The sequence below is a fragment of the Vicia villosa genome, linkage group LG4, assembly GCF_029867415.1.
Source record: "Vicia villosa cultivar HV-30 ecotype Madison, WI linkage group LG4, Vvil1.0, whole genome shotgun sequence".
Classification (NCBI taxonomy): Eukaryota; Viridiplantae; Streptophyta; class Magnoliopsida; order Fabales; family Fabaceae; genus Vicia; species Vicia villosa.
Window position 1 is genome coordinate 177,350,485 of NC_081183.1, and position 17,049 is coordinate 177,367,533.

The following is a 17,049-nucleotide window of genomic DNA, read 5'->3' on the forward strand; positions in this document are numbered from 1 at the left end:
TCTGTCTGTTTCCCAGAACGAGTTGTTCTTGTGCGTCTGAGATTACATAGTGAGAGCGGTAACTTGTCTTGCCGCCCCTCAAAATCAAATGGAACTTGATGGAAGGCAGAAGTGGGCTGCAACCTGCAAATGTACTGCGTGCCCTTTACCCGAGGCCATCGATGTAAGTTGTGTTAGATAGTTTGGTAGTCTGCAATGCTTTCAAATGTTAAAGTTAGTTATTTATCTATCTATAACAAGAAAACTCAGTTTTATACTGCTCCCTGTGCCGAGTTAACCTTGCTTTATTCATCTTTCATCCATCCACTTCTCTTCATATACTTAACTAGATTTTCTGGGCATTCAGTGTATATCTGGAAGCTGTTAATAACTGGTTGCATTACTTTCCTTCTGAATTGTTTCATTTTGTACTTTTAGATTGTGGAGCCATTCAATGCTCATTAAGTGATTGCACTTGGCATAGCAAGGTTCTTGAGCTGTGCCCATTGGGTTCTTCAGGTCTGCCACTGTTCATGAAATTTTGTATTTTCAGTAGTCAGTTGGTCCTTTGATTCATAAAACTCAAAACCATTAAATAATCCTTCCATTTATGCCATAAAAACATATTAGTAGTGAGAAATCAAACTATCAACGAAACCTATTGAAGCTAACATCACAGCAATTCAACATTTACAACTATTATAAACCTCCATTTATGCCATAAACTTGCAGCCATACAACAACAACAAATAGTGTGTTCCAACCTCATTTGGTTTGCATCAAAGCAGGTGTGCATACTCATTTGGTTTGTTATTCAAAGAAGAGTTTATATTTCTTCTTTGCTTTGAAACCTCCACCTTCTCTTATTTATTCATGCAGTTGCATTACTTTTCCATATCTTCCACTTTGCTAATAATCCTGCCAGTTTATATCACTCATTCGCAAGATGCTCTATGTTAAAAGACAAAGGAGAGAGATAAAATGATTCTAAGTACAACTTGAGTCCCACATTGAAAATAATTCTCTAAACAAAAGAGTTTATAAACCTACTTTGTACATTAATAATAAAATCTTCAATTGATGGGCCTTCCAAAGATATATTGTACATTAATGCAAAAATAAATAAAGAATACGTAATTTTAAAAAAGTTAATAAATGTAATTTAAAATAAAATAATAAAATTATGTACTTGGATTTTAAAGAAAATGTTTTTAAAAATTAAATCTGCCACATCATCAATTAAGTCAAAGCTCAGTCAGCAAATGTGGTAAAAGGGTTTGGTAAATCCAGGTTTTGGGTTTTATAAGGGGCGTTTCGTAAAAAAAAACATTCAAGGGGGTCAAACCAGAACTCGCTATATTGGCAAGGGGGTGAAGTATATTAAACCCATTTTTATTTGCATATTTTATCCAATACTGTACTTTTTTGAGAACCTAAATCTGCAATCTAGCTGCATCAAACACCTTCGGTGTTGCATTTTTCAACTTGAATTAATGTATTTATTAATTAGAAAATTGTGTTAATTGGTGCCTTGAATGGAATCATGAGCTACTTGTGCGAGTCAAAGGGCCACACTTTTCTCGTGATGCATACTTAAGATATTTTTATTTGCATATTTTATCCAATACCTTACTTTTATGTGAACCTAAATGTGCAATCTAGTGGCATCAAACACCTTCGTTGTTGCATTTTTCAAATTAAGCTAATGTATTTATTAATTAGACAATTGTGTTAATTGGTGCCTTGAATAGAATCTTGAGATACTTGTGCGACTCAACTGGCCACACTTTTTATCCTCGTTAAGTCTTAGATTAATATTGGACTCTAGGCATGCGGTATTTGCACCCCTTTGCTCCAAAAGAACTTAAAACCCAACTATAGGTTAATATAAAATAAATTCTAACTGAATAAGTAATTAGTAAATCACTTACTAGAAAATCAATCAGAGGTTTATAATTTTTCAATCTTTATTAAGTGTACTACCTCAAAATCTCAAGGTAACTTGATAAACTCCTCCTTTCGAGGAAACGACAAGCCATCGTCAATTTTCCTTCTCTACAAATCATTTGATACGAGAGGTTGTTCAACCATATGACTGATAAATCCATTACAAATTTATCATCTTAACCTTTTAACATGTTCTTTGATTGCATCCATTAAATGATACCATCAATGTCATCACCTTGATCATATTTGTTAAAGGATATCATCAACATAAAGAGCATCTAGACAAACACCATCAGGTAAGCACTTCTTCCTGTACACCTAAAATGTTTCAGGGAACTCTCCTATATTTTTATTTTAATAGTATCATATAAAAAAAACGTCCTTACTAAAGGAGTGTAGAGATGTATTTCCTTTAGAAATATCTCCATTAACATTCTAAAGGAGAAGGTTCTTAATGGTCCTCCCTTCTTTAGTTAGACATTGATTATCTTAAGTTGACTTCTTTAACTTGAATCTCTCCATTTGAACTTTTAACATTTTTCTTTCCCTTGACAGTCATCTTCTAATGATGTTCTCTAAGGGATACCTGCAAAAGTAACAACCTACACTTCTACCTACTAGGGGTTAGTTCACCAAAGGTAATATGTATGAGTTATTCCATAGTCATGCTACTCTCGAAAATAGGTTTTAAAAGGACTTATCATTACGGTTTTATATACCAAGCATATAGAGGAATTAAACATACTTTGTTAGCTTTGATACACCACTTACTTAATATTAAGTAACTTGTGCAACAAAGCTTTAATTAATCAGAACAACTAAAGGATTAGATTAGGTATCTTTCCAAAAATCAAAGATTCAATGATAATGTCTTGTTGTTATTAGATGAAGAGATTTCTTCCCTTGAATGAGTGGAACATTATAACATATTTATTTCTTCAGTTGTGCCATTTGAAGAGCAACTTATGGTATTATCATCTGCATCACAACTTGACTTTTCTACCTTTGGTACCCATATCTTTTTGGGTCCTTTGATGTTAGTAGCAACCATCTTTCTATTTTTATACTTACAATGCTTTTTATAAAAGTATGAAGGAGGATGTCATTCTTTACTCTCATGAATCTTTTTTATGAAACAAAACATGGCTACATGTCCGTCTTTATTACAATAATTGCATTTTAGGGTTTTGTATTTAGATATTTGTTTGATATTTCAAATATTCCTAAAGCTTTTACTATTATTCTAGAGTTCATAACCAAGACCAACCCTTTTGTAAAATGCTCTTTGGTTACCTAATAGAAGATTCAAGTTTTCTCTCCCTTTAATGAATTTATCAAGTGCATTTTGAAAACCATCAATTTTATTTTTCAAAAAGTTACATTGATCACACTTGATAGATTCATCTAAGATTTTGTGAGAGGAGGAATAGTTTTGAATTAAATCCTCTTGTCCCTCTATAATACTTTCTATTTCTTCCAACAGGTTTTTATTTTTCAATTCAAGGGAATGTATAGTGTCTTTGGAGGTAGAGATAATTTGTTATAATTTACTTGTTTCTTTGTTAGCTTCTTATAAATGCCAAATAAGTCTTGATAAGAAAAGTGAGAGGTTTCCTTATCGTCTTTATGATTTTCTATGAGACAAAATTTTGCTTCTTCCTCATCTGAAGATTCCATATCATTGTCATCCCAGGGTATGTAAGCTTTTTTTCTTCTCTCTGGAATTTATTGGACTTTCTTTTGTTTCTTCTTGGGTTTTAAGGTAGTTTGGTCTTATGTTTCATTTATCTCCACATTGATGACATGTAGGAATGGACGAGGGACTTTCTTCACTTTGCTTCTGGATCCTTGAAGTTTCTTTTTCATGCTTGGGGAATTCTTTGAATTTGCAAAACATTAATTCCATGAACTCGTTACTTTTACTTTGACACTCTTTAGCTTATGGCTCTATATATTCAATGATTTTGACTTTTAGTCTTCTACTTTTTTATTTTTCTTGTCATCCTTTTCGTCAACATCAAGTCTTTTTAGTTTCATCTCGTGTTCCTGCAATTTTCCAAAGAGAGTGTGTGTGTCCATAGTCGCAAAATTCTTAGATTCAGAAATCACAGTGACTTTGGGTTTCCAGCTATGGCTTAGGCATTTAAGTTTTTTTACAACTAGTTCCTCATTTGAAAATATTTTTCTCAAAGTTCTCATATGACTTATGATATGGGTGAATCATATTTGAATTTGATTTATGCTCTCTTTAGGTTTCATTCTGAAGAGTTCATACTCATGGGTTACTATGTCCAACCTCCCACTCTTTACCTCAGTAGTTCCTTCAAGGGTAATTTGGAGGATATCCCATATTTCTTTTGCAGTTTCATAGTGAGAAACTCTCAAAAACCCATCAAGACCGAGAGCAGTAGTGATGATAACTTTTGTCTGTAAACTACGCTACACATATTCTCTATCATCTTTGGTCTAATCCTTTTTAGGTTTGTGTTCTACAACACCATTAAGGTTATGTGCAATAACAAATGTACCTTCAATCATAACTTTTCAAATACCCCAATCCATCCATTCTATGAAAAACTTCATATTTTCTTTCAACAAACGATACCCTTCTCCATTGAAGAATGAAGGTTTGTTTAGTGAATAGCTTGAAGTTATTTTTTCCTCTTGATACATTTAGTACTTAACGGGAGTTAAACTCTGATGCCACTTGTTGGATAAGTGACTTAAAGCACCATATTCTCTTACTAGATAATACTTGAGATGTCCTTAAGTTTGGTCACCATCATCAAAGAGTTGGAAAATCATTATCATTGAATTTATAGACTTCAATAGTCATTAGTGTTTTCTTCATCAAAATTTTAGAAAGGTTATACGTAGGATCATCAACTTCATACCTACAAACACATATAACCATAATATTTTGTTGGCACAACCATATTTGTGGATAAAATTTCATACTACGTCGATGTCGTCTATATGAGATACTTCATTGACTTAAATATGATTCATGAGTACAATTGGGGGGCCTCTTCTTTGGTTTACCTCTACTCCAAATTAGGTGAAGCTTGTTTATGAAAGACCAGACAGATGACAGCAAGCAACACGATATTTACAATAATATATTTGCATATTTACTGTTACTAATATTTTATAATAATTGTGTTAAGCCTACATTAATATTTCATCTAAACTATTTTCAAACACGGATCCTCTAGCAAAGTCTCTTCAGTTGAGCATATATGGATGAATACAATAAGGCTCTGCCACATGCTTCCTCCTTCATCCTGCTCTGAGGGAATTAGGCGACCAATTCGTTATGAGTTTATATTGATCGCATCGCGGTAGATGATATAAAATTCATATAATATGCTAATTAATGTGAGACACGCTCCCCGATGAGATATCCTTCTACCCTAAATGGTTGACTTGTGGGTCACACCTGATGTTTCAACATCTACCTAAGTGAGTCATGCGCTAGTTCGGATATGTGCAGGGTATTCCTAGAGCCCCTGTTGTTGTTGCTCCTCCCACATTCCTCACTAGAGATGTTGATGAGATATTTGCGGAGTACCATGATCATTAAGTCCTAGAGGATGTATGTAATGCTAGCTCCTCAGATATAAAAGAGCCACATAGGACAACTCATCATGATATATTAGAAGAGAAGTAGGTTAGGGTGAACCATGTTATTGATGTGTTGTCGTTCTGTCAGCGTATTGTAGCTACTGGAAGAGTTGACATAGAAAGGTGAGAGTTTCAGAAAGATACTATTGGGATGGTCACTGTATAGGCCGTGATAGTTGAGGAACGACTTACCTTAAAGTACATGAGGCAAAGGAGGAACTAGGGAGTCATATATACTTTGTAGTCGTTTTTTTCTTTTTATTTTATGAACAGTGTATGGTTGCATTTTGACTTAATATATGATATTTTGATTGAATTACATACGTATATGCTTTAATTGAATAACAATTATATATACTTTGTATAAATGACTTAAAATTTAAGGTTTATTGCAATATGTCAAATTTATAACAAAATCATTGCCCATGAGGAAAACTTATGTTCAGAGGGTTAGTACGAAACTTAACTTTTTATATTATCCATTGAGATATGAAATAAATACATTATGATAAGTGTAAATTGTGTCCAAGGATTTGTTAAGAACTTAACTTAGAGACTCACCCTTCCACTAACATGGAGATTGACCTCCATATTATTTTTTTTGCAAAATGGAGGTGACTCACTTTAATTTTTTGGTAAAATGGAGGTGACTCACTTACGAAAGTGTTTTAATATGTATGAGGGACACTCGAAGGTTAACTTCCATACTATTCCAAGCAGGGCCGAATTTGAGCTCATGCAAGTAGACCCACTATACATGACCTCCAAAATAATGAGATCTCAAATTTTGAATTATAAACGTTTTAATAATTTAAAAAAATAATTTTATTAACTCATTTAAAAAATAATTTTAAATTTTAGTTCATATAAATTTTTCAATACTAATTTTATTTCCATTTTAATAATTTATATTAATTTTTTTGAAGTTTTAAAATGAATATTAAATTGATGATTTAAAATATTTAAATTAAAATAAATTGATATTTCTCTTTACTAGTAAAAAAATTTATGAATTTAAATTTAAAATAAATTTCTTATTAAATTAAAAAAATTTAAAAATATAGATCAAAATATTAAAGAGCAATACAAAAATAAATGAATAATAATTTAAAAATAAAATAATAATAAAATTATTTAAGAACAATACAATATTATTAAAATATGTTTAAAAAAATATAGAACAAAAGATTAAAACTAATTGATTAAAGGAGTAAGAGCAAACCTCAAAATTGAGAAAAATAAACTAATAAATCAAACAAAAATAATAAACTAGGAATAAAAACAATAATATATCAAACAAATAATAAAATAAAGAACAAAATATTAAAACTAACGGATTAAAGAAAGAGAAAAAGGGATATGCACTAACAGTGTAAAATATTTTTACACTGTCAACCAATCACAACCATGTATCTAATTAAAACACAATTTTAATTTAAAAAAATTAATATGACATGGCAAGTGTAAGCATTTTGATTGGATGTATGTGTAAAATTTGTTTACACTGTCAGTGCACTACCTTTAAACTCTTAAAGAAATAAAAACAAAATTAAGAAAAATAAACTAACTGCAAAAAATCGAGAAGATGACACTTGAATTTTATTTGAGTGACACAACTAATTTATATGTTGAGAGAACATAAATAAATAGACAATGCTAAGAATTAATTATTAAAAATAATTTTTTTGATTGTAAATAATTTAAATTGATTGATTTTATTAGAAATGAAAATTTTGGTGTGAATAATCTAAAATATTTAAAAAAAAATCAGCAAATAATCTAAATTCGTTGATTTTATCAATTGTTAATTTAGTTATGTGGTTTTTAATTTAAATTTTTAATATTTAAATCATCAATTTAATATTCATTTTAAAACTTCAAATAAATTAATATAAATTAAATAATTAAGTTACCTTAAATTAAAAATGGATTGATATTATCTATGAATTAAAAATAAAAATTGGTATATTTAAAAGAATAAAAAATATATTTAAACAAAAATATAAAATTGAATTATCAATCTTTAGTAAATTAATTAATGAGACATAGAATATTTGATTTCATGATAATTAATTACCTTTTTCATTCATATTTTTATCAATTATTGAAACAATTAGAATATTGATTGGAATCATTTACTTATTTGATGAATCTAATGGCTAATAATGTGTTGCACAAATGGCTGCCATTTTTTTTGGCTGCTGAGGATCCAAATTATCCTTTCATTTTAATTTTAATTTTTTATTATATAAATTTTGAATATTATTTATCATTCTTAATTATATATTTAGGGACAAATTTTTTAAAATTGAACAAAACCTCCCAATTATTTGAAATAATCCTGATTCCAAAAACATTTTCGGTGAACAACCCTGATTCCAAAAATATCTTTGGATTTATATGCAAATTATTAGGGAATTTCCACTCTATAGGATAATACCCTATGAATTTTCAAAAATACCCCCGCAAGAATTAAAAATGCATTTCTAGTACGCACTCTTCACAAATACAATACAAGTTCAAAAGTCTATTCATCATATTTTAAAGAGAAAATAAAATCGGAGATATATCTTCGATTGTTAAAGGAAATGCAACTCCGGTAAATTAGTGTGGAAAGATTGAAATTTCTGCCACCTCACTATTTACCTACAAACCGAAAGTGTAAATCCAATAAACTCAAAAGTTACAATATTTAAAACAGTTACTAGCATGATCATCTCATTTCATCAACTTTCCATAAACTTCTCCAAAAAGCCTTCCATTCTCAATCACGTTTTTCGCTCCAAAGTTTCATCTGATCAAGTTGGATGCAACTATTGCGAGATCGATCAATGATATTATTAACATGTTGCAACGTCCACCTGGACGTTGAAGTGTAATGCTTGAATTATGTTAAAAAATTCTTAATGTATTGCTTATGTTATGTTATCAATGTTTGAATTATGGTATTTTGAGTTTGTGAATTTGGTGTATTTCTAGTCAGTTTTTTCTGGTTTCTGTGTATCAACATACCAGAAATGCAACTTCGAGTGCATCCCGAAAATGCATTTTAGAGAAAATTGATTTCTTATCAATTTTTGGTGCGCCCTGAAAATATATTTCTGATTTTCAGAAAAACATTTTTGAAGTTTCACGTGGTGCGTAAAAAACCGTAAGTTGGGTTAAGAAATTTCCAGCGAAAAAGCCATAGAAAACACTAAAGTAGGCCCATTATATACTTCCAGACCCTGGCCCATTAGCGCAACACGCAAAAAAAAAAAAAATCTCTGCAACTCCAAGAACTCTGGTTACCAACTGCCAACGAGCAAGCAAGCTTCGACTGAAATCAAGAACAAGAAATCACCAAATTCAGATCTGAGACAACAAGTTATTCACCCAACGAAAATGGGAAAAGAAACTAGCAGCAGTTCCTTTTCAGTGTTGAACTTGCTGAATCAAACGGTTTCAGAACCTCACTATCTCTTCCATTTCTTAACCTTTTTCTCCTACATCGTCGTTCGCTGCTCCGCATCGCAAGTTTTAGCGCCTCACCTCATTCAAATTCTCATCCGTCGCGTAACGCTCTTTCCTCTTTCTATCTATTTCGATAATCGCTTATTTGTTCGTTAAATTACTAAGTAGTTGAATATCGTTTCCAGGAAATACAAACGCTGTTAGCTTTTGCTGTTTTGGCTTTTATCAAGGTACGTTCTGTTCAAATCAGATCCAGTTTGTTATTTGATCTTGAATTCACTTTACAAAATCGAAGTATGTGTTTGGTTATGCGGCTAGGAGAATTGATTCTGACTAAATTGAATTTATAGAATAGATTCTGGTTAAAAGTGAGTTGAATGCAATGTGATTTATGTTTGGATAGTGAGTAAGACAAGAAATTTCAGTGTAAAAATCTGGTTTAAACTCAAAAGTTACAAATTTTTGCTTCAGCTAGAATCAATCTTGGAAGCAAAATCAATTATATTTTTGAAAAAACAAACATGTCAAAATCATTTTGGAAGTTTTGTTTCCTTATTTTTGTCTTAGCATATTATATAGTAGCTTGTATATATGTGTTTTATAGTTGCATTGATACTTTGGGCTTTGCTTTAGTAATTTAACCGCCATGATATTTCTCAGCCTTCTTTTCCAAAAAGCAAAACATAAATGTGAATTGCATAATCTGTTCATAAGATCTAGGGTAAGACGAGAGTTATGTTAGGAAATTGACTTCAATGTCGAAAACAACGAAAGGTAATAGTTTTCTGCTTCCATTTAATTTTAAAAAAATCGACCCACATTCTTGAGTTAAAAACTACCAGTTTTGTCTTATGTGGTGCATGTTTTTGTCACTCTGATTTGGCTAGATTGTCGATATCTTTCATGTTTAAGCTATCCTCATTTGGCTAGATTTTTTCAATTCTTTTGAATATGATTCCACATCTGCTCTTGCATACTGCCGGCATGCAACCTTGGACATTTACGTGCGTGTATTTGATTTTCTCAGTTTTCTTTGTTGCAGGGTATTAGAGAAGAGACATGGGAAGCATTCATAGCTGATGCACTTTTCATTGCCAAGGTGATTACATTGATGCATTTGCAAAACTTTTCACGGCTTCCTTCTTCGTCATTTCTCAGTCCCCCCTTACCCTTTGTTTTTTCTATTTGTATGATAAAGTTTTGGAGTTTTTAGTTTTTTTAGTTTTGAATTGAACTTGAATTTGTGATATGACGCAATGGTATTTTTACATAAATTGATATCTATTGACTATGGGTTATGCATTCTGATGGCTTTCTTACTGACATTTGTTATTAGCAATTGGGCAGTTTTCATCATTATCAAATAATGAATGTGTAATCCTGTTTTTGCATTGGTTTAATTTAATCTCTAACTAAGTGTACATTGCGCTTCTCAGTTTTTATATCTTATTTTAATATGTCCAGATTTGTCTTTTTGTCCTTACCTTTACAATGGATCGCCGCATAGCCGTTTGGTATGTTCTTGTATTTTTAGGTGGGTAGTTTTATCTAATTTTAATCTTTTTAAGCATTGGATATATTGTCTGCAATTAGACCATTTTGCCTTTCCTGCAATTATTCAGAAGTAATGGGTTATGCATTATCAACCACAAAATAAATTCTTTTGTTATAGAAAAAATAGCATTTGATATTAAAAAATTCCATTTTCAAAATTGTAAAATTGATTTTGCTTGCACCCTATTTTGGCAATAAGTCCGTGATGTGATTGGATATCTGCTGAAAGTTAATTACAGACAATGTGATTCAACCACTCTAGTAATATATATGCATATTTATGGTTATGTTCTGTATTGCAGTTATACATGTGCTGACACAACAACCTTCATCTCAAGGACTAGGTAAAGATAGTTGGATTTAGCTATTTTCCCTTATGTTTTTTTTGTTATATTGTTTTTCAAGCTTTGCAGTTGAAGATGTAATGGAAACTATGAGAACTCCTTGTTTTATTATTATTTGATCATCTGATAAAAGTCTGTTTCTACTTTATTAATTCTTCCAGGCACTTGTAGCAAGCTAACACCATTGTTGTTGGAAAGCCTGCTAACAGAGGGGAACACTACAAAATATTGGCTGGTAAGTATTGAATTGAGTGGAATTCCTTTTTGATTCTCTCACTAAACTGAAGTACATATGATTGTAACCTTAAGAGAACATAAGGTTGATCAATAACTCTATTTACATGCAACAACAATTAATGTATTATTTTTTACTTTGTGGGTCTGCTACAAAGACCTCACAACATCAGAATACTCCATCATGACTCTTTAACTTCAATTTTTCTTAATAGTTTGGCTATAATTATTTTTAGTCTCCTCCCCCCTCTCTCTAATTGTTGGATTATTTTCTATATGGATTACATCTGTGCAATTATTCATCTATGGTCCATCTCCGCACATACCTAGACAACCTCAGACAAAACTCTCTCATCTTTTTAACAATTGGAGCTATCCTTATTTTTTTTCTTTCCGGAGTTCATCATTCATAATCCTATTCTAATATTCTCATTTATGCCAACATCAATCTTGTTTGTTTGTACTGCCCAACATTTAGTCTATGCTGCCAAGAGCGGTGATACTTTTCTGCTTTTCTGCTTTAGTGGTTTTGGGGTCAGAGATTCCTTCTAAGCTTGCGTGGTAATTTTTTATCATAAATTACTCCCAAGTCATTCCCCCATTTCACCTTACCTGGATCTTATGATTGATATCTTCCTCTATGCAGGAGTTTGTATTCCTCTTGCTGAACTTTTATTTCATATTCTTTGTTTTACTTTCACTTAATACTCCCAGTTAAACAAAAGCTGTGTGCTTTCATGGCTTGCCTCCGAATCTTTTATAAAAGAAATCAAATCAGTAATAACTATATTTACAAAATTTGCAAAATTTTGTATAGATTTCGTAGCTATATTTTGGAGGAGTTGGTTGGACAATTTGAATAAAATGTGGTAGCTTAGAAGATTTACTTCTGCTTTTTTCCCCTTTTGTTATTTAATGGATGACTATGTTTAAACCTGCACTACATGAAAATTATAACACATCCAATTTTGAAAGAGTAAAATTTAATATCAGAAGTCTATGGAGAGTTGCCATAATGCCATGTCATTGCTTATATCTTAGATTTCTTTCTTTCTCTATTTGTTTTATTTAGTCTTCCTTTTTTCCATGAGTTGCAGGTGGAATTCAGTGCTTCTTATTCATCTGCTTGCATTCGATCAAGTCAACAGTTTCCTGAGCTCTCAATTACGTATGCTTCTTCCTGACTTTATTTTGATTATTGATGCTTCCTTCAAATAAAAACAAAATTAGTTCTAGAGTTTCTGTTTATTGGGCAAACCCGGGTTTTTGTCCCCATTTGACAAGTGCTTCAGAACCAGCAGTTTCTAGAAAAACTATTGTGATAAACTGCATTTGACAATATCCTGTGTGTTCATGTCTCTAACAGATATTCAAACAAACTTTTATCATTTGGAATAGTTGATCTTGGACTCTTTCCCAATGCAGCTGAAAAATTTGGAGTATCTCTCAGTGGTACTTGTATATACATTTATAAAATTTAATTTTCCTTATTTCCTATTTTAAAGTAATTTTCTACTGTTTTACAAGTCTTAGTTCCTGTAGTTATTATTGTTGTGGAAATATTTCCAATTATTTGAATTCGTTTGATTGTCAGGAAGCATGGGCCAGCTCCCAACATATATCTTATTCGAGAATGCAGCTGAGGTTACCCGCTTTCCAGAGTTGAGTTCCGAAACAACATATTTCAACCCTACAATTACTAAGGTATCTTTTCTAAGCATTACTCCATTAATTGCATCTCTGATCTTTTGTTTAACCATGTATCATATGGATTATGGGCTGCAGGGACTACTTTCTCGCCATTTTGAGCTGGATCGGCACCTTCTCGAATATGTTAATGGTAAATAGGTAATTGGTCTGCCCTCATGCTGATATGGTTCCTTCTTTGTATCCTTGTAATGTTGTAATCATTGAGAGTTTTTTGTTGTTTATAGGATGTAAGGATATAATGGTGCAAATTGTTGCCTGAAATTCAGTCTCTAGTCTCTTTGTACTCTAATTTTTGCTTACTATTAGACTATGTACAATGGTTACATTATTCAACACCCTACTTTTTCACTTTTTATCTTCCACATCATCTTCTCTCTCTTCCACCTAATAATTCAACACCTATTCAATTTTTTTTCACTACAATGGTTTTGTTTAATAAAATTCAACACCATACCCCACATCATATTCTTATTTTCTTTTAAAGTTTTGTTTTTATGATTATATATTAATATCTATTATCAATTAAAAGTGAATTTTTTTTTATGAGTCCAAATCAAATGAACCAAGTCTCTATTTATAGAGGAAAAAAAATAATGAATTTTGATAAAAATAAAAATAAATAAAAAATTTATTTACTATGAAATAATTAATTTTAAATGATTAAAAGAAAATAAAATCTAAATAATCACAACAACCAATAAAATTGTGTAAAGTGTTGCATGTGACCCCACTTTTTTCTCATTCAACATGTTGAATCTTTTCAACACCAATTAATCCACATAACATTAAACACCTCATTCAACAAACCATTGTAGACATTCAACTATTGAATAATTTTTTCAACACCCCATTGTAAATGGTCTTACAACTAATGTCATCTCCCATCGATTCAAAGAATGGAAAAAAAATGCCGTCATAAATTTCTTTTAATAGTCTAAATTTTTTATTAGTTTAAAGTAGGGGTGGCAAAACGGGTCCGGCCCGTTGGGCATGCCCGTTTTACCCGCACTTTAGTGCGGGGCGGGCCAAGGTTTTAGGCCCTCACCCTCTAATGTGACCGCCCCGCCCCGCCCCGTTTTCAACGCGGGCTTTTGCGGGCATGTGCATTTTCATAAATTTTTATGTTTTTAGGCTTAAAAGGTGCAACGCCCGCGGGCTTTGCCCGCCCCGCCCTCACTTTTTTGCGGGGCGGGACTAGGTTTTAGGCCCGCATCTTCAACTATGCCCGCCCCGCCCCGCCCTGTTTATTTGCAGACTTTTGCGGGGCGGGCTAAACGGGCGCGGGCATGCCCGTTTGCCACCCCTAGTTTAAAGTAGCATAACATCTATTTATTTTAGTAACATAGAATTATAATTAATTTATTCATAGTAATTAAATCAGAATAATATTGGAATAAAAAAGTTATACTAACTACTTTCGTTCGGTTTATATTCAAACAATAAAATAGAGAATTTTTTAGTTCTATCATAAAGCACCCAACAAATGGAATCTATATTGTCTTCAATTTTGTCATTCTCTTCTCTACCTCCCTTTCTATTTACTCTTCCATTGTCTCTCTCTTTCTCTAAAAATGAATTGGGCAATTTAAAAATGAATTGTTGGATATTTGATCAGTTATTAGAAATTTCCAATGAATTATTGGAAATTTTGTTTGCATTTTTAATTCAAATTTGTGTATGGATAGTTTGGGAATTAGTAAAATATGTGGGGGCGTTAAGTTTAATTTTGGGAGTGACAAGTTAAATTCTCTAGAAGTAGCTACTCATGGCTACTCCAAAATAAAGAAAGTTCAACTAGGTACAATGCATGGTTAAATAATGGTGTGAAGGATGAAAATGTTGGTGTGAAAGGTGATAAAGTTGGTGAGCAGGGTGGTAAGTTGGTGAGCAAGGTGATAATGTTGGTGTGGAAGGTGGTGAGGTGCATGATGAGTTAATTACTGATAGTGAAGATGACAGTAAATATGAGTTATACAATTATGATAGTGCTCCAGAGGTAGCTTTAGATGACTCTTCTGATAGGTATGATGATTTAGAGGAAGATGAAGTGGCTAATCTAATTGATTGTGAACAGCATGACGAGGGGCAAGGCAAAAAATAAAAAGAGAAATGGAAAGAAGACGAGGAAGAATTTAAAGGGAGTGATAATGATAGTGTAGAACTAGTAAGTGAGTGTGATAGTTATGATAGTTGTGGTGCTAGAAGAAAGACTTTTCCAATGTTCAAGATGCAAAAAGACATGGAAAATTACAAATGGAAAGTAGAAATATATTTTAGTTCAAAAGATAAATTTAAGGAAGCCATAACATCATATAATGTCAAAAGTGGTAGAAATCTTAAGTTCACTAAAAAGGACAAAGGGCGGAGGTTAGATGTAAGGTTGGTTGTAAATGAGAAGCTATAGTGCCAAATTGTCAAATGAAGAATCTTGGCAACTAAGGAAGGTAAAAGATAAAAAATTCATTCATTATTTTCTCTTATGACATGTATTATGACGTGGTGTTGTTTTGCAGGGTCTACTACCATCCATGAATGAGCTTGTGTCAAATGTTGAGCAAAGATTCTGTGTGAGGCACTTGTACAACAACTTTATGAAAACGTATCATGGGAATATGTTGAAGGAGATACTTTGGAAGGCTGCAAAATCAACATATGCACAACCCTGAGAAAGAGAAATGAAGGCAATGAGGCTGATCAATAATGATGCATATCTCTATATGATGAAGACACCTCCGAGATTTTGGAGTAGATATTAATTTAGGTCAACTAAGAAATGTGATGTTGTTCTCAACAACATGTCAGAATCTTTAAATAGTTTTATCCATAAGTCAAGGTCCAAGCCATTACCACCATGTTGGAGGAGACTAAAACATATTGCATGAAAAATGGACAACCAACAAGATGGGGTTTCAAAACCTGGATGATGATGCAGTCTTGCCTAACATAAGAAGGAAAGTTGAGAAAATCAGTAGTTATACCAACTTATGAATTGTCAGGTATGTAATAATGAATTCAACAAGTTCAATGAATTGTAAGGTTAAAACTGCTCTACATAAACTGATATGTGTAAACTAATATTGTAGGATGTCTGATGCACACATATTTGAAGTAAGGCATGTGAGAACTCACTGAATTGTCTTGTGTTCATGCATTGTCATGTATAGAGAGTAGGAAATTTAGGATTGAAGCTTATATCCTTGAGTTTTATAGGAAGAGTAGGTACATGTGAGTCTACATACTATGATTTATTCTGTAAATGGATCAATAAGTGGGTTAAGACACTATATCCTGATGTGCAATCTCTTAAGTATAGAAAGATTTCTGGTTGACCAAAGAAAATGAGGAGCCTTAAACAAGGGAAGATTAATGGGACTGACAAAAAAAAACGAACATGGTTAATTGTAAGGTGCAGTAGGTGCAAGCATCCAGGGCACAACAAATCAACTTGTAAGGTGACACCAACAACTCAACCTTCTCAACAGCCTTGAAATTTCTGGTACACGCAATACATGTTAATACTGATATCCCAACATGAGAACAATGTCAAGACAGATGTCTTCAAATTGATTAGATTCATTAAGTTGTGGTTGATACAAAATTAAAATTGGAGAATGATAAACAACATAGTGAATTGTTAACCCAGATTAGTGCAACAACACCTAATCTGGGGGCTACCAAGCCAGGAAGGAAATTCACTATGACAGTATTAATTCAAAGCCTAAACAGACACAGTTTACAATTTCTCGCTTAATCATTATTTTGTGCAACTTCTACCTAGAAATTGACATCTAGATATAAGAAATCACCATCCCACTTCCTAAATCACCTCAGTGATATCTAATAGTACCAATCCTAGTGGGTATATTAAAAACAACTCAACAAGAAGATTATTCTTCCAATACAAAATTCAACTATCTTGCTTAAACGCTTCAAAAGTAAGAACACTAACTTGACAAATAGTCATGTAAAAATCAGTCTACCACATAGTATCAAAATACATGAGTGATTTAAAATTACACAAAAGACTCTTAAAACATAAGACTCTAAGCTTCCCCAAATTTACAAAATATGAAAAAGTTTAAGTTACATTAGGTTAGATCTTCTCTTCAAATACACATGTGCAGTACATGGGCTTCGAAATCTGCATCCAGATATTTCTTGATCCATAAACTGAGTGATGCACCAATTGTGCAGATTAATCTCC

The 17,049-nt window shown here is 32.1% G+C and overlaps 1 protein-coding gene across 2 annotated transcripts; it reads left to right on the plus strand.

Moving 5' to 3' along the window:
* The first annotated feature begins 8,789 nt into the window (after window positions 1-8,789).
* LOC131600403 (uncharacterized) lies at window positions 8,790-13,296 on the plus strand. Of its 2 annotated transcripts, XM_058872569.1 has the most exons (11): window positions 8,790-9,105; window positions 9,189-9,233; window positions 10,046-10,102; window positions 10,468-10,537; window positions 10,860-10,901; window positions 11,063-11,136; window positions 12,233-12,303; window positions 12,502-12,587; window positions 12,730-12,839; window positions 12,921-12,983; window positions 13,070-13,296. In XM_058872569.1, the coding sequence occupies exons 1-10, from the start codon at window positions 8,935-8,937 to the stop codon at window positions 12,981-12,983; spliced, it is 789 nt and encodes a 262-aa protein (XP_058728552.1). In that variant the 5' UTR covers window positions 8,790-8,934; the 3' UTR covers window positions 13,070-13,296. The 2 variants fall into 2 exon arrangements, with proteins under 2 accessions (XP_058728552.1, XP_058728551.1); XM_058872568.1 differs by having other exon boundaries at window positions 8,791-9,105; window positions 12,921-13,292.
* The last annotated feature ends 3,753 nt before the right edge of the window (window positions 13,297-17,049 follow it).

What these genes read in the sequence shown, in the direction of transcription:
- LOC131600403 (XM_058872569.1), top strand. Translation starts at nt 8,935, where the DNA reads ATGGGAAAAGAAACTAGCAGCAGTTCCTTTTCAGTGTTGAACTTGCTG. An exon ending in GTATGTTCTTGTATTTTTAG is followed by an intron (nt 10,538 to 10,859) that starts GTGGGTAGTTTT and finishes TCTGTATTGCAG; the next exon opens with TTATACATGTGCTGACACAA. An exon ending in TTTCCTGAGCTCTCAATTAC is followed by an intron (nt 12,304 to 12,501) that starts GTATGCTTCTTC and finishes TGTCTCTAACAG; the next exon opens with ATATTCAAACAAACTTTTAT.